At 46.7% G+C, this 26,241-nt stretch overlaps 2 protein-coding genes across 16 annotated transcripts in view; one reads left to right on the forward strand and one right to left on the reverse strand.

Annotated features, from left to right (window-relative positions):
* Positions 1–27: 27 nt before the first annotated feature.
* On the reverse strand, positions 28–18,257 carry ANKS3 (ankyrin repeat and sterile alpha motif domain containing 3). 9 transcript variants are annotated; one of them, XM_074598178.1, is made up of 19 exons: positions 18,166–18,189; positions 17,445–17,564; positions 13,913–14,013; positions 13,608–13,782; positions 13,155–13,353; positions 12,803–12,924; positions 11,983–12,064; positions 11,177–11,312; positions 10,696–10,854; positions 9,439–9,564; positions 8,440–8,555; positions 7,453–7,620; positions 6,801–6,925; positions 6,390–6,531; positions 5,628–5,800; positions 4,265–4,371; positions 3,318–3,401; positions 2,736–2,821; positions 28–2,482 (listed from the first exon to the last, which is right to left on the reverse strand). In XM_074598178.1, the coding sequence occupies exons 4-18, from the start codon at positions 13,775–13,777 to the stop codon at positions 2,748–2,750; spliced, it is 1,983 nt and encodes a 660-aa protein (XP_074454279.1). In that variant the 5' UTR covers positions 13,778–13,782; positions 13,913–14,013; positions 17,445–17,564; positions 18,166–18,189; the 3' UTR covers positions 28–2,482; positions 2,736–2,747. The 9 variants fall into 9 exon arrangements, 7 of the variants coding, with proteins under 7 accessions (XP_074454279.1, XP_074454282.1, XP_074454281.1 ...); XM_074598181.1 differs by lacking the exon at positions 17,445–17,564 and having other exon boundaries at positions 4,295–4,371; positions 18,166–18,257; XM_074598180.1 differs by lacking the exon at positions 17,445–17,564 and having other exon boundaries at positions 4,277–4,371; positions 18,166–18,257.
* Positions 18,258–18,390: 133 nt separating this feature from the next.
* Positions 18,391–26,241, forward strand: part of DNAAF8 (dynein axonemal assembly factor 8) — a 96,519-nt gene continuing 88,668 nt past the window's right edge. For 5 of the 7 annotated variants that reach the window (XR_012588796.1, XM_074598301.1, XM_074598304.1 and 2 more), the window contains exons 1-4: positions 18,391–18,512; positions 20,235–20,394; positions 23,165–23,278; positions 24,047–24,541. Coding sequence is in view for 6 of the 7 variants with exons in the window: in XM_074598301.1 (XP_074454402.1) it covers positions 20,248–20,394; positions 23,165–23,278; positions 24,047–24,541 (756 nt within the window). In the remaining variant the exon portion in view is untranslated. Of the gene's footprint in view, positions 18,513–20,234; positions 20,395–21,387; positions 21,484–22,796; positions 22,924–23,164; positions 23,279–24,046; positions 24,542–26,241 lie in introns of those variants that run through there. The other 2 variants (XM_074598305.1, XM_074598303.1) reach the window with 2 other exon arrangements.

Consider the following 26,241-nt stretch of genomic DNA (forward strand, 5'->3'; position numbering starts at 1 on the left):
CCAGCTCCCTCCAAACACACACACGAGAAACAGGTTTTTGAGTTTATTATTTTATCCAAGTCAGCAAATACTATTTTATTGGGACAGCTTGCCTTAGGGTAGCACCAGACTCCCTGCTGCCTGCACAGCCACCCTTTCAGCAATGAACGCTGTTTAACATCCTCCATTCAAGCGATCGCCTCCTCAAGGAGACACGATTCTAGAAAATCCCCTCCCTGGTGGCCCCCCTTGGGCTAACTCTAGCACCCCTTTAAACCTTTACACATGGGCTCCCGCAGCACCTTTCCTGGGGGGCTCTCCTTTTCCTTCCTGCTGCGTCTCACCTCTCCCTTTTCCCATGCCCCCAAACATCACCATCTGTTGGATGTGCCCCCCAAAAGCCCCCTTTTTTTCCACCCTATGCCCTAGCAAGGCCAGCCCCATGTCCGTGTAGTCTCTGCTTCCAGCCACCCACTTTCCTGCACAGCCTCCCCAGCTCTGAAGGCACTGCTGCGCCAGGGCTTCCCTTCCTCTCCAGATGCTCCCGGTCCCTTTCACTTGGGCTTTCCAGGTGGTTTTAAATTTAATTTTTTCTTCTATGAAAAACTTTTCCCCTTTCCCCACAGACATTCTGGCTTAAATTCAAGTCTGGGCTGCCTAGGGACACAGCACTGACAACCCTGTACTAGTGCAGCCAGAGACATGGCCAAGGCTGGGGAGAAGGCAGGGCCTTGGCACTCCCCACCATCCCTCCAGCGCTAGGGAATGAAGGACAAAGCCCATAACACTCCTCCCAGCACATCCTCAATATTCCGAGAAGCTTTCAGGGATGCTCCACCTCACCAAAACTAGTTCTTCAGGGTGAAGTCTCCTGCCGCTTTGTCCCACTCCTGCTGCAGAGCTAGCCCCAGATGCCCATGTGCGTAACGCCCATGGTATCAGCTAAAACCAAAAAATAGTGTGCCTTATTAAGTTTGTGAGTTAAACATAAGTAGGAAGCAGCAGCCCACAGGTGAGCACGCTGCCAAGCGCACACAAGCAGGGCAGGTATGGCCCACTCTGATGTGAGCCTGCCTCGGTGCCCCGGGACTGTCCCCCAGACACACAGACACCAGGTCAGTGGGACAGTCAAACAAGACGTCACCTTCACCAAACACCGACCGGCTTTCAGTCCTGCCTGGTCCCAGGCAGCTGGTCAGAAGGGGTGGCTAGCTGAAGGGATTGAGCCTTGAGGTTTTTGTGTTTTGGCATCTGTGATCAAAGCCCAAAAAAATTAAACTGGGAAGGAAGACCCAGTTTCTTCCCCTTCCCAAGGCTCAGCAATACACGGGAAACAAAGTCACTGGAAACCATTTTACATCAGCGTAACCATCACGAGTGCCCTTGTGGCTGCTCGCCCAGCCCCAGGAGATGGAGCAGTCTCTCTGGGGAGGCAGCCTCTTCCTGCACCATGTGTCTGCCCTTTGAAAACACCCACACCACCAACACGAAAATGCCTTGGCAGAACTATTTCCAAAACACTAAAGCCCGGAAACCAGAGGCAAGCAGTGGTCGAGGACCAAAGCTTTGCAGCGCAGCTACAGCTGGGATGTGATTTCTTTTGTCCATCTCCCATGTGGGACAGCTCTATCCCTCAGTTCTCGTTCTGCCTGCCAGAGGCGCAGGAGACTCAACAGTCTCAAGCTCTTCCTTCTCTCTCATGTCATTCCAGGGGAACATCTGCCTCACAACCGCTGTCAGTGTTGGGAATCTTGGCACTGGCAAACCAGACAGAGCCTCTGCCATAAAGCATTGGCCACAAAACCAAAGTTGTTTGGGACTGAATAACATGATCACAAACAACCCCCAAGGCGGGGCAAGAATCTGAACCGAACCAGGGTGGGCTGGCTGGAGGGAGAGATTTTGAAGCAGAGATTTGGAATGGCAGCAGGGCAGACATTCCTGCTAGAGATTCAGGCTGCACGAATTTCACTGCAGCTCAACGAGCCAAACGTTATAAACTCTACTCTCTTTACCCATCCACAGCAAACCTGCATTCCTTATTGCCTCAGGTTTGTTTTCTGGGTCAGCTCCTGAGCAATCCACATGGCACAGAAGGGGCCAGGGCAAGCATCAGAGGATGTGGAAAAGGATAATGGATTGCTGCAGGTAACCATCAGCTTTCTAACGCCACACAGCCCTGAATGCCAAGGGCTGCAGGAAGCTTAAGGCAGATAAACCTTTTGGGCTCGGTGCTTCTCCTCTTAACCTAACCTTTCGGTATGAACAACAATGATCCTGGGAACCCAGAAAACAGTCTGGCCCAAGTGGCTGCTTGGGTTGTTGTCTTCTGCTGTCCCTCGTTCTCCCAGGCGCGTTCTCCGATGGCCGAGACCTTCTTCCACGCATCCACCAGCTGCTGTGGCGCTCTCAGCAGAGCTGCGGTGCTGCCAGCACGGCCCTCGCGCTCATTCTCCCAGGCACACTCAGCTTCCGGGTGGAACAGTCACCCGACGTCAGTATTCTTGCAGAAATAAAAAAACCACACACACACAAAACAGGAGAGTTACCCTTTCAGTAGGGCAGAGGGACAAGGTGACTAAGGATTTTCTAAAGGGAAAACCAACCAGAGGGCACAAAGACTAGTTAGAGCAGAGCCTCAGTGCGCAGGCTCTGAGCACGCACCAGGCACAAGCAGCAGATGGCTGTTACTTGCTCTGAGGAACGATGTCCCCCTCTATGCCACAGCCCTGTGGCTGTCACTGGTTCTCACTCACCCTCCTGCTTTGTTACGGCTCTAGCCAGCTCTGCCCCGGGGCTTGGAGCCTTTGGAGGTTTTGAGTCACAGTCTGCAGAGCTTTTCCTGAGGACAAACGGAAAAGAGAAATCAGTGTTAGCAATAGACCAGCAAGTGGTAAGAGCAGACAGGAGTCTGCAAACTCCCGTTTTCCTGCCTCCATGCTGCCCTCTCCCCTACAGCTTCCAGTGCCCTGAGAACAGGAGTGTCTCTACTCTCTGACTGCTTGTTGCTGGGGTAAGTTCCTGTCCTGAGAAGACCAGGACACAGGCTTTGGGAACCACTTCACAAGCAGCTCTCACCACAGAGCAGGAGAGATGCCGGGGTGGGGGGGCACGTACCCCCTTCTCTCAGCCCGGACCCATCAGCAGAGGATGAGGCAGAGCCCAAGGTCTGCAGTGAGATTAAGCACCAGAAAATGCCAGCATCAACTTCAGAGCTTGGAAACTTCCCTGAATGAGGGGGGATTGTTAGGTCCCTCCAAGCTACCACTGCCAAATCATCAAAAACTGGCCCAGCACAACAGCCACTTCATGTGGCCAGAGTCCTCCCCCCACCTTACCCATTTCTCCCACACACTCCTCTAGGACAGCTGACAGCTCAGGCAAGCTCAGAGACTTCAAGGAAGGTGGCCATCCTTCCAGCACTGCAAGAAAGAGGAACCACACATTTAATCAATCTGCACAGTCTCTGTGACAGAGCAGAGACAAGAGTTTGGTGTTGCTGTGAAGCATCCACACCCAAAGCGGCTCCAGTTAGGGATTCTGAAGTCACAGGGGAAGAGAGCTGGAACTGCCTGCAAACAGAAGGTTTTTTCCGGCAATTCCAACACTTGGAAATTATGGGGTTTTTATGACCCAGCCGGTATATATTAAGAGAATCTCAAAGAGATTAAGTGTAGTGGACAGAAATCAACAGGATCTCTACTTGTCTCACTTTTAAAATGTAAGCAGCAAAGAACATGCCTCTGGAAGAGTGTCAGGGGCAGCAGGATCATTTGCTAAGCCTGCCCAGCCATGTACCGCAGTTTGTCCCATGGACCGAACAGCACAATCCCCCAGACTGGGCGAGGGAACCAACCATGGCTTCCGATTCACACCTTGCTCTACTGCCCAGCGCAGTAACACACCTGAGGTGCTCACACACTGCAGCATAGGAAGGCAAAGCCACAGGCCCGTGAAACAGGGCTGTCACCAAGTGCCCGGGCTACAGCTTTGCAGTTTTAGCCACAAACACCTGCCAGACCCCGAAACTTCCCAGTTGCTAAGAATAAAAGTTGCTGAGAAACTCTGCTGCAGTTCAAGTCCAAATGCCACAAGCGCTTTAAATGCTTTCCCTCAACAAAAAGTTTTTACATTCAATTTAAGAGTTTGGCTGCTCATTTGTTTCCAAACCACTTCTAACTTCATCCTTTCAGCAATGGAAGACAGCACGGGGCTTGCTCTGGGGCCTCCCGCAGTTTACCCACCCCCTGCACCCATTTGTGTAGTTTGATAAGCTCTTCCTCACCCGGACGCTCACCAGGCCGCCTGCTCTCACCAGTTCCCAACTGCGCCTTTGTGTCCAGCACTGCCTGCTCTTGCGTTAGCCGGGAGGACAGCTCTACTTGACAGGATCTGCCAAACAAGACAAAGCCCATCAGAAGTGCACAGGGACACTTCCTGGAACAACATGCCGGTCTGTGCACTCCTACATCCTGCAAGTACCTGCTTGGGGTGCCGAGGGACCGCATCTAACGCCCTGGGTTACAAACTGCTCCTTGTTCCTTCCCAGGAAGAGGAAGACGTGCCCCAGACAAAGCTCAGGGCGCTCTCCACTGTGCCCCATCTCCACAGCAATCTCTGCCCCTGTCCACAGAGGAGCTGCGGGGGGAGAAGAGAAGGAGGGGGCGGGGTGAGCAGGAGAAAGCCCAAGCCAGGGGCTGTGCCTGGTTTATACGAGAATCAAGCCTGATCCAAGGTTTCTAATGGGCAAATGAAGCTACCTCAGGACAGGCACCAGGTGAAAGCAAGAGAGGCACACAAAGTTTTCTGGCTAACATCATCACACCATCAGTTCTAACAGCATATCCTCAGAGCCCCCATCTGACTCAGTCAGGGGGAAAAGACAAGTGCTCTGCCCCTCACAGCTGGGAGTGCTGCTCTGCTGTCCTTCTGGAAGCTAATCCCAGTTCACCCTGCCTTGATAGAGATCAGGCCCCATTCCCTGTTGGGCCAGGAACTACAGCAGTAGGATTAATGCAACCCTCAAGTCCGTGTCTGTTATCAGTAGACAAAACAGGGCCCATGAAAGGAACCCCACTGGGGCAGGGAGAAAAGCACCATAAAGGCAACAAAAGACATATTAGGAGGTGGGGGAAGACAGAACTCAAAGGCAGTGGTGTGAATGACCAGGGCAGGTTTTTCTGTTAGGTGTCAGGGTTGCAAGAGAAGTATTTTTCACTAGTCAGGGCAAGACATTGCAAGTCCTTTGATATGGTTTGGAAGTTAGAAACTCTTTCCTGCATTCACCCCATTGCCAAGTTATGCTCTGGTCACTGGGTCTCATGTAAGCACAAAAAAAGCACTTAGCCTTTTGGTTCCAAAGGAGCTGAGTGCCTTCACCTTCTAGTTGAAACAGAACACTCAGCATCTCTGAAAAGTCAGGGCACTCACAGATCATGCATCTGATTAAGGCTTCACATCTGCTCACATAGCTGTGGCTTTCCCATAGAGAAAGTCAGGCAGGATCCAAAAGGGGCTCGGATGCCTCGTGAGCTCTCCTGCCTTGCCCTAGGCATCACCTGTATGCCTACCAATATGACCTCTGATCTCTGTACAGCCCAAATCCCATTTCCCAGTAGCCTTGGTGCCATTTCCTGAAAATTACTTACTTGATCTGATCCAGTAGGACACCAGCATCCTTGGTGATGGCCTGCGCCTCTCTGAGCTGGCACTGGATAGCATTCCAGGTCTCATCTCGCTCCATCAAGCAGCTCTCAGCCACTGCACGTAGCTTCTGCTCCTGGCATACCTGGCCCTTCATCACCTCCACCTCTTCACACCTCTACAGCAGAGCAGAATAGGGGATTAGGCTGGGAGTACTGTACATCGCCCTCATACGTGACATGTTCCTGGAGTCCCTGCTATTTTAATGGCTTAGGCAGCCAGAGGGCTCCTGCAAAAGCGTGCCCAAACCAGTGGGAAAGGAAGCTGGATAAGGTTTGTACACTGAATACAGCTTCTCTCCACACCAAGACCAGCCCCACAGCTACAATTCCCCCTTCCTCTCCATTTGCAAAGATACCCAGCAGGCCCAATTTCCCAAATCAAAAGAAGTCTGTTCACTAATGGCTGCACAACTTCACCATAAAAGTGACACTACTGAAAGAGAGTAAGTATTCAATTCCTCCCACTCAGCCTTTTAGTTCTCAGGTGGATGGGAAACAGACAGAAAGGCTTCACAAGCATGAAGCACAGATGAGGAGTGGATAAGCTGCAGTTGATATTACCTGATTCACTTGACACCAAGTGTGTCCACTGAAAGTTATGTCTCTTCCTTTACCCCAAACCATTAGAGGCACAACAAAAAAAATGCTACTGATCACTTATTGCAGTGTGATAAGGCATCGAGCAGCTCATGGCAGACTTCTTACCTTGTGCAGCTGAATGGCCAATTCCTGCATCTCAGCCTCCAGCCGATCTGCATAGGCCAGCTCCAGGGCATCACTGGGCGGCCGAGCGTTGCTGTGCCATCGGGCAATGGCAGAAGTCATCTTCCTCTTCGGTCCAAACAGGCTGGTGGGAGAACAGCAAACTGTCAGCGACCAAACACCACACCATCTGTCCCCAGGCCTAAAGGGATGCCATGAGGACCTCTGCAGTCTTCTGTTTTTTTGGAGGTGCCTTGGAGAAACCAGAAGCCTGTTGCAGCCAAGAACTAGGGGATACTAAAGCTGTGTGGGAGACAGCCAGAACACAAAAGCACTCACTAGCCAAACTTTCCTGACCAGGTTGTGTACGTGGTTTGTAAGGGGAAAGATGAGAACTATATTACAGGCACTCACGTGATGCCTATTTCCTTCAAATCACTCTCTGTGAGGGTCAGAAAGATCCTGAGGTCGACATCTTGCTCCTCAAACACTTGCAGATACTTCAGGCACCCAATCTGCTCAAGGAACGTTGCCAGGTCCTGCAGCCCATCCAAAACAAAATTATTTATACCCTCTCAAAGAAAAGCATTGCCGTGCCTCTTCATCATAAAGATCTGCCTCCTCATGTTGCTGTTATGCCTTCCTGGGTTCTACGAGCAATCAGGACTTCCCTCAGGTAACTGCCCTTTCCCACAATCACACAACACAACTGGCTGATGTGCTGCAGCCATTACCTCTCATAACAAACGCAGAGGAGACAGACACACCAACATCTACCCTGGTTCCCACAACAGACATGTTTGTTAGCACACCCACAGGCCTGAGGGTCTAGAATATCCCTCCAAGCAACAGCAACACCTAAGCAGACACTTCTTTGTACACAAAATTGCCGTTTCACAAGTATTTAAGTTTGGGCAGAGGTTTGGTATGAAAGGCATTCTAGTGACAACTCCCCTTTTATCTGAGAAGGCCAAGAAAGCAGCTTAGGCAACTTTTGAAAGGCCTCCCAAGCTTGATACAGTGACATGGTCTGCATTACTTCAGAAACATCTTTCTGTGCAGTTACCTGGGGCCCCGTATAGGCAGGGGGCTCAGGAAGGATTAGGTGCTGAGTAGAGCCCCCAGCTTTCCCTGGGCAGTGGGTCCACTGGCTGTCACTGTTGCTGTAGCGATTCTTGATCTTAAAGCTCTTGGCTTGTTTCCGACTAGGAGGACTGTTTGCATGGTCAGAATCCTGAAAAAGAAAGAAAACACAAAGTGTAAAGGTAGAGGATGATCATACAAAGATGCCAGGATCAGACTCCTTCAAGTCCCAAGCTCTAAATCCAGGTAGTGGCCCACAAACACAGGCAAAGACTAACAAAGCCCTTATTACGAAGGGCTGAGTCAAGTCACTCCCAAGATGACACCTTGGTACCATGGAATGGTATCATACTCTTGCAATCCCATCCTGGAAAGCAACATGCCAGAGCAGAGAGCAATGCTGAATCCTCCCTGAGCCAATACAACGCACTGAGATTCCACCTATTAGAAGCTCCTCAAGATAGAGGACTTCTGCTCATGTTCAGCTATATCACCCTTCTGCACATCAGCCCGAGAGCTGCGACTTAAACCACTGAGTAACCTCCAACCTCTTCCCCTTTCTGTACTTCAGAAATGCCAATACAGCACTGCTGAGCTTCTCTAAATCTTACTATACTGCCTGCTATCTCACCAAGCTCAAGGACCAACCCAGCTCTAGCAAGTCACATCCTTTCTTGACCACCACCTAGCTAGAAGTCCGCAAATTGTTCAGATGCTGGAGAGGACTGACTAGCCATCAACAATCTGTTCTCGAGTGAATGTGCTCTGAGAGTTAGCTACTAGCCAGGGATCAAACAAGCCAGTCCATAATCTTCAAATATGGAAACTGGTTTTTCTGTCCCTGTAATACTACCTTTCCTCACTCAGCCTGGTCCTACAGCCTCCTGTGGATACAGAGCCATAGCAGGCTCTAGAAGGGTGACAGCACTGGCCATGCTGAACGCAGAGAAAGGAAAGTTGAAAAACCCACCTCATTGCTTTCCAAGGAGCCCTCACTGCTGACCCCCAGGGCTTTGGTGAGGCATTCACTGCTGCTGCTGCTGCTCCTGACAGTAGCTAAGTTGTTGGTGAAGAAAACGTTATCCTCTGGAAAGGAATATAAAAAAAAGTTTGAGGTTCAACTTCTTTACACTCAGTGCTGGTTTTGCTACACAATTACCAGCAAAATCCGCTGGAGGTGTAAAGGAAGGAGAAACCCAGAGCAAGGCTTCATATGCAGCACTCAGGGCACAAGATGATTCTGAGACAGAAATATCACAAGTGTGATCCCAGGCACTAATCTTTCTCCAAGTCTGTTTACTACTATAGAGAGCAGGAAGGCTGAGTGTGCATGTTTCTGTGAGGCTCTTGGTTATGGGATGGAAAAGTGGGTTATTACTACCAAGCCTGCATTCCCATTAGCAAAGTTCAGGAAAAGCTTTGAGCCCAGAGCCACATTATCCTTTATTAATATAGGAACTGCCCAGAAAGCCTTCCTTTGTGCTGCTTCACAGAACGGTGAGGTTGGAAGGGACCTCTGGAGGTCATCTTGTCCAAACCCCTGCTCAAGCAGGGTCACCTACAGCAGGTTGCCCAAGACCATCTCCAAGGATGGAGACTCCACAACCTCTGACACCCTGCCTCAGTGTGCAGTCACCCTCACAGTGTAAAAAAACCAACACAACAAACAACACAAATCCTGTCGTTTAGTTTGTGCCCATTGCCTCTTGTCCTGTCACTGGACATCACTGAAAACAGCCTTGTTCCATCTTCTTTACATTCTCCCTTCAGATTATTTGTACGAATTGATGAGATCCCTACTGAGCTTTCTCTTCTGTAGGCTAAACCACCCCAGCTCTCTCCACCTTTCCGCATAAGAGATGCTCCAATCCTCAACATCTTAGTGGGAAAGGAACATGCAAGCCAAAGGGTTGGTCTCACAGCCAGGTGTGCACTACAAGCCAGACTATTTATTGAGACAGTGACTTACCCCTGCTGCTGCTGCTCTCCACATCCTGCTCATTAATTGGAGAGGTAACATCCCGGTTCCGGATACCATCTGCTTCAAAGCTACCATCATCATTGAAGGTAACGTAGCCCTGAGGAGGGACCTGCTCTGTGTGCAAGAGGAAGGGAGAACCAACAAAGATTAGGATGCAAGTTACCAGGGAGGCTCCAGCAGGAAAAACAACCACTCAGGGACTTGAAAATAATCAAAAGGAGAGACTGCCTTCTCAACTAGCAGGTTCTGTTCTAAAAAGCACACAGAAAAACTGAGAAATGCATATGCTAACAGCCTCCCTCACACAAACACACATCAGCTATACTTGATTTAGATGGCTGCATTGAAAAAAAGTCAGAGGAAGCAGCCTCATAGCAGAGATGCACCTTAAATAGCAGCTTTTAGTATTTCCCCTCCTCTTCATACCCAACCTACCAAAGGGGAAAAACACCTGCTCAAGAGTAAGGTGCCGGCTATGTCCCATCCCTAGACAAGCACACCCTGTAAAACCAACCCCTCTGCATCCGTTTTAAAACAATAATAGCATCCCACTATCATTTCAGAAGCTGACAGTATCACACCAATACACCACTGCCTGTGGCATAGTATGCGTCTGTATTAAGAGAATGAACTGAACTTTGAATATGCTTTTAAGTCCATATTCTTGGCTATTCTAGACAACTAGGTAATCAGCCTGAGAAATACCTGTGGCTATGACACACACAAGAACACAAGACTGATAACCCTGCATCCAGTGCTTGATGTCTGAACTGGGATGATCCTTCCCTATTGCAAGGGTTTTAAAATCTCATTTTCAGTAGTATTTCAAGCATCAGGGAAAACACTGACAGGTCTGGGAGCAGCGAGTTCACTTTCACGATCAATGATTTCTTGGCCTGTGCAACCACTTCCTCTGTCATCAGCCTGAGAATGGTTCTCAAACTTTTGAGCCTACCTCAAAAAAGGAAGCTGGACTCTTCTCAAGGGTCAGGGGAACAGTGATTGAGGTAAGAGTAGTGTCTGTTCCACTCATCAATATCCAGCCCTGACAAGAGAGTTCAAGGGGTTTTCTTTTTAAAAGAGAGACTGGATAGCTTTGTTTGATGCTGTTTGCTATCTTTGTTTCTGTACAAGCCACACATGAAACCCAAATCAAGAGAAAAAAACAAGTGTCAGCACAGAAATAGCTGCAAAGCATTTGAGAGACCTCAAAGGACTCTCAATTAGGTTTCTAGCTATTCTCACCATAGCGAGACTGCTTCTTTCCCCCAATTCCAACTGCTGTTATCTTCGCCAAAGCCTGGGGCCCATCATGGATGCTGGGACCCTTGGTCCTACGAACAGGTCTCTGTCTCTGGGGAGCAGAGCACGATTCATCTGAGGAACTCAGCTCTTCATATTTTCCTGTAGTTCAAACAAAGACTGTTAGCAGCACAGCAATCCATTTACCCCTTTGTTTGCTACTGGTCCTATAAATGCAGTGGAAAATAAAAAGGAAATGTTAAATGAGGGAGGGTGAAACAGTTTAATTAGGTCAGAGAAGGGCCAGCAGACAAACAAAAAGAGAGAAGTATGTTGGATCCATGCCTCTTCCATCTTCAGAAATGCTGGAATTTCCAGGACAGACCAGCTAGTACTACTCCATGCACATAGTAACATACTTTCAAAATATCAAGCACCTCTCTTCGGATTCTATAAAATGAACAAGCTAAAACACCTCTGTTACCTGGACCTCTGCAGAAGACCTTGGGCACTGGGGCTGCATGCAAATCTATCAGCCCCACAATCTTTGTATGTCCATACTTCATGGCCAGTGTCCGTGCTGTGGCTCCGGTGTTATCTCTGACATCTGCCTTCACTCCCTATAGAAAAAACATCACGTTTACAAACGTGCAGAGCAGAAGGCACTATACACAAAAATTCAAGGGAGCCAAAGAATCATTTTAGTTCCTCCAAGCCCATCAGAAATACAGTCTCGCCTTTGATAGATAGTTGAAGCTCCACTAATACCTTGTCGCCTTTCTAATTATCCAGTCTCCCCAGTCCCTGAATGCCAAGTGGCCCAGGTATGTAGCTCTTGTGCACTGCCATGAGGAACTAGTTTGTTTTCTCTGAAAAATGTTTTGCATTGCTGCCTCCTACTGGAAGTAAGCTGGACCAGTAAGATGGGATGTTAAAAACAAATTAACATCAAGCAACATGCATCCTCGTAAGCTTTTGGAAGTAGAAGTTGCTCACTCACCCAAGCGTGCAAGCCTGTAAACAATATGGAGATTACTGCATTATCTGTTTTCTAATTCAGTCATTATTCAGTTAAACCTGAACAGTTAGACCTCGCTCCTTGTCATGCAAGGCCAGTGTAAAATCAGAGTACTAGCCTTCAGAAAGCAGAGAACAGTCTTAGAAGTCTGGGATTTCAGAGGCAACTGTCATCATGTCACTGTAAGAAGTCTGGTGTCAAATTTGTGGTTCTTCCTCTCTAAAGGCTGGAACCACAGAATCAGCTTTACAGAGAACTGTCTAGACACTTACATGATTGAGAAGGTACTGAACAATTATCTCATGGCCAGAAGCAGCTGCTTCCATCAGAGGCGTATATCCATACACAGGCTCCCTAGAGAGAACAGACACACACACACGGACTAGAATAATGAAAGCTGCAATATGCTGCAGTCTTTGCCATACCCAAATACGGCATCTCCAGCCTCTACCCTCAGCTGTTCATAAACTGTACCATGTACTGGCTGTTCTAGTGCACTCTGGTCTATCTCAGTAAAACTCCCAGCAGAGATTCAGCAAGTGTTACTCTATTGGCTGCACAGCAACAGATTATTCTTCCAGTTGTAGATCTGCCTTTCAGTAGCAAAAAACAGTTTTGCAGGAGCTAAGAAAGCAAGAACCTCTTGTTGAACTCAGGCAATTCAATATGCATAAGTGTACAGGCAGTTCCCAAGGCACAGGAATGCACTGCACACTTCAAGAAAACAAACTGAACTCCAAGTACACAGAAAATTCAATAGAAAGACTTGTGAAGGGCACCTGAGTTCAGGAGGTGTTGCACCTATTTCCTTTCAGAGTTTAGCCCATAATTAAACAAGCAGTAAATCTAATTTCTCTTGATCTTAGTTAAATAAACAGTGACACCATGGGCAGACTTCACTGTTTGGTTTGCAGGTCACCTGTCCTTGTATTAGCTAATAGAATGTGCCATACTTCCTAAAGCACAGGAAGACAGACAAAAGCAGGAGTCTTCTCCCTGTGCGTGTTTGAACATGTTCATAAGCCAACTGCTGCTTCCATATCTGAAAGCAGAGATAGCTTTTGAGAAATGAAATGACAGATTCCTCCTTACTTGCAGTTAGCATTTGCCCCATTGTCCAGTAAGAACTTGACCATCTGCTGATGTCCGGCACTGGTGCAGTGAAATAAGGCAGTCCAACCATGAATGTCCTTCATCTCCAGCTCTGCGCCTTGCTTCAAGAGAACAGAGAATGTTCTTTACTGCACCCCCTCTGCTGGGTTTCTTAACCACCACCCCTTTGCGCTATGATGCCAAGAGAGCTTAAATCCCTGACAGGAAGCCAAACTCACAACAGAACATGAATTGCACACTTTGGTTGCAAAGTTGATGGTTGATGGAGAATCCTACCCAGTGTATTTAAACTATGTCCTGTGGCTTTACCCATTTATTACGGGATACTCACCTGTAGAAGAAAGTAAGCAACACTTTCATTTCCACAGCTGGAGGCCAGCATGAGCGGTGTCTGCCCTTCTGGCGTTGGTATGTTCACATTCACTCCTGCTTCCAGCAGCAGATGCACAATGGTGTCGTGGCCAATGTAGGAGGCGTACATCAGTGGAGTCCAGCCACCACAATTCCTCTTATTTAAATCCAGATCTCCACTAAACAACAGAGAAAAGAATTCTAAAAAAGCTCTAGCACTGAAGCCTGCATGGGATTTCCCATCAGCTCTAGCACAATTTCCACCAAATCACTAAGGAGATAATTTTTATCAGCAGATTTGCCCCTTAAAACTTTGTGCCTAAGAACCTTTTGGGAGTTCCAGCGATGTGCCCCCCTTGCAACATTAGACCGACCTGTAGGGCAGCCAGTGAAAAAATCATACGTGGCAGTGACCTCCCCAGCCCCTCCTTACCGCTGAATACACTCCTGCACCACTTCATACTGGCCAACGGAGGAGGCCGTATGCAAGTCCAGGGGAACATCTAGCTCTTCCCGACAGATCATCTGACCGACCCCATGCCACATGGAGAGACTGCGGCTCAGCAGCTCCGACTCACTGGCTTCATCACTCAGCTCCGACATCCCCCCTGAGCAACCAAAGCAAAGCAGAACTGTTAGCTGCTGAGCTCCATTTTCTATAGAACACAGCATCACTCTGTGGCACTACGGGTTTGGAAGGTCAGGTCATCTCAGAGGTATAGTGTTTCAAGTTCCTACCTCTATTTTGATCACCTCCTTAGCCTGAAGCAATAAGACTTCCTGAGGAGTTTTCGCTGGCAGTTCTTTCTTGCTGCAGTAGGCTCTGGGATATGAATACACTGTAAAAATAAAAGCCAATAACACTAAAAAAACCCCATTTTTCAAATCTCATTTTAAGATTTCAGAAGCACTGGCTTTATTTCCTCCCGTTCTAATCAAAATATGCCTAAGGCAGTTTTGGATACCCTCGTCAAGAGAAGACTAAACACCTATTTAAGTGCTGATGGCATGGTTAGTGCTACACAAAAGGATGTAATTCTTGGTCTGCATGTTTTATAATTCAGAGGGAGAATTAAGAATTCATGTGTCAGATGTTCCTCGTCTTTCTCCTTATCTGTCTTATATTACAGGATGGCCCTGCTTAAATTAAGACACAGTCATTAATAATGACAACTGTCCACTGCTCTCAAAAGTAGTTAATATCACCCGAATAGGGTGCACACTTCATTATGTCATCAGGTTGTAAGTAGATTCTTTCTACCATTTATTGTTTCAGCACTTCAGAAGCAGCCCAGTCCTGTCTCCGTGAATCTTGGAAATTGCCGAAACACCTCGAGCAGCAGCGTACCTGCCCATTCATTATCTGAGCATGGCCGCCATCCTGCAGACAGTAACTTAATTACAAAGCTAGTACAGTTTCATGACTGTCTGAAAGGTTTATTTTCCATCCCTAGCCTTAAGGAGCAATTGCATATTAATCATTTTAACCACTCACTGGAGAGTGTTCTTGTTTGGCACTTCATAAAAAGCTGCTCAACACAGCTGCATCTATCATCCGAGGTCTTCAGCTGCAGTTTCAGGCTACATCCAAGTCAATCCAATGGGAAGCGCATTCCCCTGCCTGTAGTCTCATCACCCCAATGCAGCACTTCCAGCATTTGCCTGGTCCCACTACATATTATGTTGGGCAGCTAAGCCAACATAAAGTATTCTTTCTTTTTCCTGATAATTTCTTGCCAGTTTAACTCCTCAGACTGATTCATTCTGGGGTCACACAAATGCCAAGTTTGGCATTGGTGAAGAGTAAAGAGCAGGAACATGCTTTTCAGCAGCAGTTGCTCTTTAGATTGCCTCAGCTGTAACACTTAAAAAGTACAATTCTATTTTCTAAAGAATTGTGACTCTTTGTCTTGCAAACACCAGCCCCTTTTCTTAGAGCATAAGCAAAACACCTTTAATTCCTACCTCTTCACTCCCCATCTGGATCCTCTCCCCCACACCTTGCTTTTTTTCCCTCCCCCTCCTTCTTCAGTTTGTTACAACTACAAAAGCACATCCATTCTACCTAATCAGCGTGTGCTTGTAATAAATGACTCCTTTCTTAAGATATCTGCAAAAGCACCTATTTTACCTAATAGCAGCAATTTGTATTACACTGGCAACCCAGAGGCCTCAGGCAAGAATATGCAAGGTTGAACACAAATGAAAGCCCTGAACACCTCACAATTAAAATACAAGGAGATATAAGTGGACTGAAGTGGCTCATAAGGGGGAAAAGTAGGAGTGTTTCTCACTACAACAGATTAAAGCCGGCACGGTGACAGTTAGTTAAAGGAGATAAAATCCATGACAGTTTGTAGAAACACATTAACATGAAAGTGAAGCTCACTGTTCTCTCTGCAGACCTCTTTGTTAATTGGATACCTTAACTACAAAACCCACAGGTGCTTGGCCTTTGCCAAATACAGCCCCACATCAGGTACTAGTTACCAACGCAACTCTGGCAAGCTGATCCACAGTCAATGGGGCAATACTGACATGACAGAAAGGTTACACTTGACTCCAGAATACTCAAGATCCTCAGCCTCATTCCTACCACCTCCACTGAGCTCTAACTGCCTACGTCTTTGCTTTCTTTTTACTCCAAGGTTTCACCCCAGCCTGAACTGGAGCATACTCTCAGGTGTGCAAACACCTGAGAAAATACAGAAGACAGCTGAACAGACTCTACAGGAGAACAAGAAAAGTGATCAGAACCCTAAGGACTGAAATGAAAAGACTGGGTGAAATGAAATCAGGATTGGCTAGACTAAAGAGGAGATGCCTGGAGGGGACATGAGATAACAGCCTTCAAATAGATAAATGGTTGCTGCAGAGAGGAGGAGAGAAATAATCTGTTCGTTGTGGCCATGGTGAATATGACAGGACATAACAGGCTTAAGTTGTAGCATGGAAGTTTTTGGTTAAAGACTACAAAAATCCTTGTAAAACAACAAAAAAAAGCACTGGGATTGGTTGCTAAGAATAAGCTAGACAAACACCACCTGAACATTTACAGGCTGTTCTTGCTTTGGGGCAGAGCAATTAACATTTGTTAGAGACCTTCCTCAGCCCCACGAGGCTGTTATTAATTATATTTAATACATCAACACCTAGCTCTTTAACAGGATCATAACTCTACTGTGCTGAGAGTCAGAGCAGGTAGAAAACACTACACTGTCCTGAATTCAGAGTTTGCTGCCTGAGCAGATGAGAAAACCAGAAGGCAGAAAAAAAAATACCATAAAAACCTAGTATGGAAACTGCAGCAAAAAGCACCTTAGTATACCTTTTTGGAGGATAAGCCTAAGGAACAAGTGACAGTAGATGAAAGAGTGGCAGAAGAGAGGTACTAAAATAAACTGGGGGCAATCTGGGAAGCAACTGAGGCAACCAGTCTCCAGCACAAAACAAATCTAACATCGCTCATTGATCGCCACTCATCAGGCACTATTAAGCTGCGCTGACTGTGCTAATTTCATTTTCTCACATCCTCTTCCACAAGCACATATAACATCATAGAATGTGTTGGGTTGGAAGGGACCTCTAAAGGCCATCTAGTCCAACCCCCCTGCAGTGAGCACGGACTTCTTCAGCTAGATCAGGTTGCTCAGAGCCTCATACAGCCTGGCCTTGAATGTCTCCAGGGATGAGGCCTCCACCACCTCTCTGGGCAACCTCGGCCAGTGTCTCACCACCGTCAGTGTAAAGAGCTTCTTCCTAATGTCTAATCTAAACCTGCCCCACTCTAGTTCAAAGCCATTACCCTGCATCCTATCGCTACATGCCCTTGCAAACAGCCCCTCCCCAGCCTTCTTGTAGGCCCCCTTCAGATACTGAAAGGCCACTCTAAGGTCTCCCCAGAGCCTTCTCTTCTCCAGGCTGAACAACCTCAACTCTCTCAGCCCATGACAGGCTGAGAGTTGGGGTTGTTCAACCATCCACATGGTCCCAAAGGACACAAGACACCCAAGACAGCACAAGTGTGGAGGTTATTAAGAGTTTCCAACTCAGCCATCAGGCTGGTAACATGCTTCACTTCTGCTTCTGACTTAGTTTTATCTCCACTAAATACAGCAGCAACCTATTAGAGGAAATAAGAAGCCTTGTTACATTCTTGTATAGGTAGGTACAAATAGTTGTTACCAGCTCGGTCCCAACAACAAGCACTCCTAAAGCCAGAATATTTCATCTTTACACTACTGCTGCCTGACCAGAGATAGGCACATACGTTACAGCTGTAGGAACCGCAGCAGGTTTCACAGGATATTGCGGTGTGTGAGAGAAGGTGTTTCTGCTGCACAACCCCCAGCTGAGGACACGCAACACCAAAGTTCAGTCCTACACATGCCTGTAAGAGACAGCAAGCTCTTCATCTGGACCACGAGCCTAGTACAGACGTTAAAGCATATAATACACTCACAAAAAGACAAGACAGGAGGCACAAAAGTGCTTCGACAGCCACATTAGGAAGCACATTTCCCAGGACAGGGGCTATACCAAGGCAGCCAGACCCCACAGACCCCGGTGCTGGGCAGGCTCCAGGCTGCACAACGATACGCCTGAAGCAGAGCAAGCCCGGTTGTAGCTGTCAAAGCAGGAATTACGCGGCTGCTACCAGAAGTCTCACAGCAAAATGGTTTCCAGGCACGTTATTCCCGCACCTCACAAGGACACGGTTTCCCCCGAGGACCCCCTGGGTACTCGCAGCCCCACGGCGGGGTAGGCCGGGGCACCCCAGCGGCGCGGGTCCGCGCCGCTAGGGTGCCCCGGCCTACCCCGCCGTGGGGCCGGTAGACCTCGGCTAACTGACTGGAATCGCTACGGCCACGGGCCCACCGAAACAGGGGACAGCCTGGGGACGGCCTCATAGGCATCTGCACCCAAACCGACCCTCCCCACGGAAGAAATACCGCCAGCCCGTCCCGCCACCAGGCCCCGCCGCCCCTCACCTGCACACCCGGTAAACTCCGTTACCGGAAGCCCGCGCAAAGCATGCTGGGGGAAACCTCCCTCCAGACTACAAACCCCGTGAGACTTCCCGGAGAAAAAGTAAGCCCCGCCTACTGCGCCGTGTGGACCAATAAATGGTGCTGCTGCGAGGAGGCGGAGTCAAAGCGAGCCAATAGGATTCGGGCTCCATGGGAGGGCGGTTGGTTCTAGCGGGCGGGGCGGACCCGAGCCGGTGACTGAGGTACCGGAGGTGGGAGAGGAAATGAAGAGTCGGTTCGCTTTATCCCGCTGCCGAGATGCCAGGCCGGGGCTGAGTGGGACCGAGGGGGGGCTCGGAGGCGCCTGGGTGGGTGCTGTGAGCGAGGGAAAGGCAACGGAGGGGACTGGGGGGGTCCGGCGGCAGTGAGCGGCGGCGGCAGGCCGCGTTGCTATGGCGACGGAGGGGCCGCAGGCGCAACGGCGCATGCGCGGCTCCGGCCGCCATTTTGGTGGCTGTCAGGGAGTTCCCTGAGCGGGTTCCTTCAGGGTGTCCCTCTCGGACTGAGGGTCCTGAAACATGTCGGTGTGGTGTGACAAAAGGGCTGAGGGCAGGGGGTAGCTCATCCCCTGGTCTACAGCAGGGCTGCCTGCCCGCGGACATCGCTCCGAAGCAAAGGGTTTGTTTCCTGCCGTTGCCTTCGTCTTTGTGGCGTCTCCCTCGTTGCTGTCATGCCCAGACAGCGAGGCTCCCGAGATGAGTGTGACAGGAAACGTCAGTTCTAGTGACATGGCGAATCTTGGGATTTCACGTCTCAACTGGCCCGAGCTCTCCAGAAAGCGACTATTGTGTTACAGCTGTCTTAACAAGTCAACGCTTCGCTTTAAACAGAGTACTGCTTGCTCCCAGAGAAGATGCTGTATTAGATGACTGATAAAGTCATACCCAGGATAACATCCTTAACCTTGGGAGACTTGCCTTCTCTCACGCTAGCAGAGGGAACCACAATAGGCAGTTTGTTTTTATCCTCATGGGACGCCTTTTGCCCTGAGCAACTGCATTTTACTGACAGAGCATAGTACTTCAGCCTTGGGGATTTCCTTCCATTTTACCTAAATCAGATTCAGGGGTTGTCTCGTGTGAACAAAGGAGCCACTGTTATGGAAGGCATATGAAGTACTTGCAAAGGCATTTTTCGAGTCGTAAGCTCCCAGGGCATGAGCTGAGTTTCACTTTATGTTCAGAGGAGTGTTACTGGTCGATGCCAATGCAAACAATAGTGACAGTGTAATCATATGAACAGTTATTTCAGTACTGAACAACATACAGTCACAAACCTCTTAACCTTTCTTGATAAACAGAAATGACTTACTCCCACATTTGATTCCCCAGGAAACCATGCAATTGTAGCATAAAATTTAAAAAGCAAAGGTTTGCCGTGAGGATTAATTATCTGACTTGTTAGTACAGCGATAGTCCCTACTGTGTTGTCTTGACTCCTCATGTACATCAAGGAAAACCTGAGGAAAGAGTCTGCTTTATAAACACTTTGAGAGGTCAGAATCAAAGAGCACGCCTACTTTCAACTATTTTTACACAAATCCAGTGACAAAAAGCAAATATAAATCATTTTATCTATCATTTGAGCAGTGAGGAGGGGAACGTGAGACAAATAGGAAAGAGGAGAAAAGACCAGCTGAGAGCAGAGGTGTCAGCATTGCCTTTGCTGTGTACCTTCCCTCTCCCTGCAGGCAGCGTGAACGTGCTTTTCTGAGAAAACAGTTACAAATCAGTCTGTCTCAGAATCCCCAAAATGCCTTTTAAATGAGGGGCTAAACTGCCCCTCACGCAGCCCCAATTATGGGTCTATATGGTGAGCAGGGCAGAAGGCTCTCAGCCCTGTGAGCTCAGGTGGGAAGGAACGACTCCAAAAATGCAGATTTTATCCTTCACTGCTGACAGTGAAAACCCTGGGAGTGCTGAGAATTATGCTGACCCTGAATGCACATGCTTTGTTCTTGCTTTGTACTGATGTTATCCCTTGTGTTCTTTCATGAGGTGTACTTAAGCACATCTTTCATTTGATTGAAGGGAAGCTGTTCAAATGGCGTCCAAAGGGCAAAGTGAGGATACAGAGCATCCACCTGAGCCTCCTGCAGCTCCTGTTCAGAGTAACAGAACATTTCAATGGGGAGCCATACTCGCTGCAGTGAAAGATCAGCTCCCGTCTCTGGACTCTGACACCTCCACAGTAAGCACTGGAACCTCCATTTCTGCCTCACCGTCTTTTAGAAAAATCTCTCAAAAGCAAGAGAAGGTCACCTTCGCCAGGCATTTCTGAGTAGCTAGTATGGTATTCTTGATGGGCTACTTATTCTGACTGTTGTAACACTGTGCATTAATCCACAGCCTTCTGGATTATCTCTAGTTGTCAAAGAGTAATTGCCATCTCCTCCTGCTGTATTCTTTGGAACCTGAAAATGGGACTGATTTTTCCAGGCTATAAGTATTCCTAGGTTGGGAAGAGGAGGGTGGTGGGCATCTTGTGGAATGAACCCTCATTTGTTCTTAGTTTGTTGAGTTAAAAATATAGTATGAAAGAAGCATACTGCTGATTTACAATTAAATTATAAGGTTTTATCCTTGAGGGTATTATGCTATTTGTTCCAATAATGTACTTGCCAGACAGTAGGCCTGTCAATATGTTTTTCTGTGTATGAGGATCACTCATATTCCTGAAGACTTTGTGATCCACTCAAAAAAAGCATTTGGCAGATATTTCAATCCTGGATTCTGCTTTTTTCCCTGCCTGTAATTCTCTGCACACCACGTTGCCTTTTTGTGCTTCAATTCTACCTGCAAAGAAGCATAATGCCACTAATTTTTTAATATAAAGCATAAGGTTGATAGGTGTTGCGCAGTATTCTTCACCGTTACAGGTTTTTTACTTGCTGGGTCTTAGTGTCTGGGACAGGCTGCCTCTTGGCTGCTGAAGATGTCTGTTAACAGGACAGCAACAATCTGGTGGAAATAATAAAAGTGCCTGCTTCTCTAGTCCAAGATGCTAGCTCTGGCATTGCCTTTTCCAATGTCATAATGTGTCTCAATACTTGATTATTAGTGGCTTTTTGTCCAAATCAGAGTATTTTTTTAAATTTTCAAACACGTATGCACTTGAAAAAGTATTTTTGAACACTTAAAGGATATATTTTATTCTAACTTAGTGTGTCCCTTAATGATACAGAGGGAGTCTTGTGAGCAGTGGAGGAGCCAGAAATGCCTCCGTGGGGTATTTATTACTTATTATTAATCAATCATCAAAACCAGTGTGATCTAATGGGTAAGTGTTGATACAGATTCCATGACTTGTTTTCTGCACCTGGCTCTATCACTAACGCGTTGGACAAGTTGTATTGCCTCCCTGTTTCTCAGTTCCCCTTTACCTACATTCTGGTTTAGATACTAAAACAGCCATTGCATTTTAATATGTGTCTATAAAGTATAGATTAAGGCCCAACACTCAGAAGTTATTTTTAGGCATTCTTGGTGTATAAGTGTACAATAAGGTTAAGACAGAGAGATAGCTTTCTACTTTGGTGCCAAATACCATTCTATAACTAAGCCACATTGAACATTTTTTTTACTTATTAACAATGTCCAAATTGTCCGTTTCTATTACACGTGGAAGAAATTTCCTGCTGAAGGAACTGAGGCAATCTGTTTGGCACTTACACACTACTCTTAATTTGCATTCAAAAGATCTGGCTGTATAATCCTTCTCCTGCTTAATATGAAACAGTAGCCTGCTGAGCCTGCACTTTCAGTGCTGCACCTTTGTCCTGGCAGATTCCACTTGCGTGAAGATACATTTATTCGTCCAAGATGTGTAACCTCAACGGGCCGTGCTCCCGCATTTGAAAAGGGCACTGACAAATGTGCTTTATGCCCTGAAGTACTTTCATTACCCTGATATGCAATTTATTAAGAGGAAAGAAGTTCTGCTGCAGTTTGCTTCGTGTTTGGAGAAATTAATTATACCAGACAGAGAGAATTCTCCAAAGTGTGAGTTACTGAAAATGTACACTTGCAAAACAAAGGGCCAAGCAGGAAATCTGGGTCCCGACTGGTGAGGAGGTGCTTAATCTCACTTTGCTGTCTATGCATAAGGATTCATCTCAAATGCACATCTGTCTTACATTTAGAAAAGAGATTTTCAAAGCTATTTAAACTCTGTCCAACCAAATGTAGACACTGCTTTGAATTCTGAATGGTGAATGGCAGGGTCCTGATTGCAATAATAAGCCTTCATGGCCATAATCAGCCTCACATGGGGTTCCCACCCACATGCCCAGCAGCTGTATTTAAGCTCAGCTCTGGGCCTTCAGTCTGCGTCTGAGCTGTGTTGGGGAAGGGCTGCTTTTCTAGCTATGGTCTTGCTTGAGCCAGACTTTCACCTGTGAAGTGACTTTCAGGATTGGTCTCTGACTATCACCACTACAATATCATCTTATGATCTGGGTTCTTGATTCAACATGGTCACTGTCTGTGGTCTGTCCTGGTTACTCCTCTGGGCGTTGTGGGGCTGGGCTTTGACTAGTGAGGCCCTTGCCCTTCCAGTTATGGGCTTCCCCTCCCAGCTTCCCTTCCCTTATGGAGCAGCTGTGCTCTTACCACTCTGTGATGGTGAATGAAGTAGTACAAAGAATCACTTGGGAGTTAGAGAACTTGCTTACTTTTGTCATTGCTTTGTTCAGAGGGATGTTAGTCATCAACCTCCATGGTAATTCAATGTTTTATGTGTTTTTTTACAATTGTAGCTTGCTCGAATGCTAGGCTGCTGTAAGACAGCCTGGGTTGTTGAGTGTTGGGCTATCAGACCATCTAGTGAAGATGCAACTGCAGAGGAAATTCTTGTCTCTGAGCTTCGTTCAAGTGGTGACAACATAGGATTTGTCACTGTAAAACCGATATTTAGGTGACCTTTACAGTCACTCATTTAATTTCTCTTTTTTTGTTTGTAGTCTGATTGTGAGAGTGATGGGGAGCCTTTCATCTTCCAGCGGGAACAATCAAACTTAATTCCTGACCTGTCTGAAGAACTGATGGAGTTTTCCCTGGAAGACTCAAACACGCAGGTTGTTGACTGTTGTGTGCGGGCTGTACTAATGTAACCTCACTCTTCTGGTTGTCTCCAGTGTGGGTAGCTGCTATTGTTTGATCTATTTGACTGAATTGTGTGATAGAAGAGCATAGTCTGCAGTACTTTCTCCCACTAGAGACTAGATCTTTCTTTCTCTCGATTTTAAACTTTTTTTTTGTCTCATCTTGCAGTGTTTATTATTGTCCTCTTACTGATTTTTTTTTTTCCTGTTCGCCAATAGTAACACTGTGCAATGATTCCTAAATTTTTCAGGGTCTGAAATAATTTCAGCCACTATTTTGTGGTTCTAGAAAATGTATAATTAGTTGGGGCACTGTAGTAAGGAGGAGGAGTATGAAGTTTATCCCTTGAACAGCTTTTCTGGGATAAAATGATTACCTTGCTTCTGCAGTGATGCCGTCATAGGAAGCTGGAAGAGGAGCTAGCTGACCCTGCTGTTCCATCATGGAAAGACTAACATTGTGCTGCTTTTTCTTATTTGTTTATCCTGGTGTAAGATACGTCATATGATGAGCGCATGTGAGGAAAATCAATTTCAAGGGTATTTAGTACTTCCTGAAGTTTTAGTTTCTTGAAAGCAAACAGTCTTACTGTTTTCCATGATGGATATGGTGTGTGCTGTTACCAGATGGTGTCTGAGTCCAAGCTGCCATCTGCCAATCACTTAGTTTTCATTTACTGTCAACTTCTAAAGCTTAGGGAGATGTGACTTTCTGCATGTCTGTATTTTCTCTACCTGTAGCAAACCCAGGAAACAGAAAGATACCCATGGGAGATCTGGAAAGGAGATGTGGAAAGTTCTGGCTTTCAGAAGAAAACAGATGGTGCCCAGGTAATTGCGAAAGAGGATGTACAAATGATTAAAGATGAGACTTCCAATCTTGCCAGCCATCTTGAAGAAATTCCAAGCCAAAAGGGAGCTGTTCTTGAAGAGTCTCTTGCAGATGACACAGATCACCTTGAAGAGGAAGCACTGGGTAGGGGACAGGCTGGGGAAAGAGGGAACTCTTGGCTTAATACAGTATTGTCTGTGGAAGAGTTGTACAGTCAAAAAGAGAGAAGAAAGCTGATAGAGACAAAGGTACTCTCCAAACTAATTCTGGAGCTGTCACCAGGCCACCGAGAGCTAGATGTCAAGCCTCCCTCACATGGAATTAACAACAATCTAGAAAGAATTGCTAAGGAAGAAACCACCTCAGCTAGCCATCTTCAAGAACTAACCCATTTTTCATTGCAGGTAAGTGGCCCAAACAAAAAGTTCTGGGGAGTGCTGCTTGTGGGGTAGAGGGCACGTGCATTGCTTGCAGAATCCTACTGAAATAAATAACTGAAATGCCAAATTCTGCATGTACCACGGTGTTCTTTGTTGCTTTCGTCGTTGTCCTGAATTTGGGTAGCAAAAGCCATGGGTCAGCAGCGTGGCTGATGGGCTTGTTCAGGAAAGCCAACCACAACATCTGCCCCTGGCAAGGCAGGGATCTCTTCTGTTCCCAGGAAGACTTTGCATTAAAAGAGCAAGCTTTCCGGCCTTCCAGCCTCTTGTCTTTTCTGTAGCACTGTGGTAACGCTGGAGCTGAGAGGAGAAAGCGGTTAGGGTTGTTCCTGGAATCTTGTATCTCTTCCACCTAAGGCAGGTGCTTAGGTCTGTGGGATGACCCGCTCGTGTGTGCTTGACTGGTACGTGGAGAGGCTGTTCTCTTCAGTACTATAGTTATAATCTCTACTTCCTGTACTGATTTTTAAGGTCCTTAAGACTTAATCAGCGCAGAACATGAATCTGGTATTGCTGTTGAAAACCCTCTATAGAATCAGAGTGCAGATGTTTCCTTTCCCCTTTTATCTATACTCACAAAAATAAACTTTTTGGTGTTAGAGCAGTTCTAGCATAAGCAAAGTATGCAGATACTTGCCTAGCTTTTTTATGTGGGTTTTTTTTGTTTTTTAAATTGTGCTGCATCATTTAATTGTGCCATAATTGCAAAGTATCTTTTTCAAGTGCTTCTAGGTTTAATTCCCATCTCACCTCGTGTAAGTCAGTTGCTGTATTAACTCGGGAGGCGTGATTTTCTGCCCTGAACCTGTTTGATATCACTGACTTCAACAAACTGAAGTCTGATGCTTTTGGGTGAGTCCTGAGACCAGGCTCAGTGTATCTTCGCTTTCATAAAGTGAAGACAAAGCTGTATCCTCTTTGTGCATGGTGTACGTGTTTAGATTTGAAAGCTGCTTGTTACTTCCCTGCTTAGCAAGGTGCCTCCGTTTGTCAAGTAAAGTTGTTAAAACTAATATACCGTTTCTTCTTGATTCTAGTCATATCAGTTCATTTGAAAATGATTTTTTCTTAAAGTATACTTAAGTCCTTCTCTGTGTTAAAAACGGAATTGTGGAAATCTTAATTTCTTTTTCTTCTGGACCCTGCATAGTACCTTACAATAGTACTGTTGCTGTTAAGGTTTAGGAGAGTAAAGCCTTAATGCAGCAGGTTAGATGGTACTTTGTGGGTTTTTTTGTTTCTATATTTTTTATTATAATGAGGTATTTTAAGCACTGTTAGTGAAAAAGAAGCTTAGTACCAAGTGCATCATAATTAAAGCAAATGCATATGTTGTCTTTCCCTTCAGGCTGTTTGATAAAACAGCACCTGTGCTGACCTGTGACATTGGCTCATGGTCAGTCATTCTTCACTCTTCCAGACCAATACATCTCAATGACGTTGTTGAACCAGTATTAGCTTTGTGTTGGTGTGAGAGACTTCAGCTTGTAGCTCTCATCAGGCTTTTACCTTTCATCAGCTGCAGCATGTAATATTAGAATAGATTTAGTCATGGTTCAGGTATGTGTGAAGATTTATTGCTGAGGAAAGAGTGAGAATCTTCTCTTAAATGGGAGGGGCAGATGACAGAGGTTTTTACAAGGTGACATCTTTTTGTTTTAGAG

Source organism: Larus michahellis, chromosome 8, assembly GCF_964199755.1.
Source record: "Larus michahellis chromosome 8, bLarMic1.1, whole genome shotgun sequence".
NCBI lineage: Eukaryota > Metazoa > Chordata > Aves > Charadriiformes > Laridae > Larus > Larus michahellis.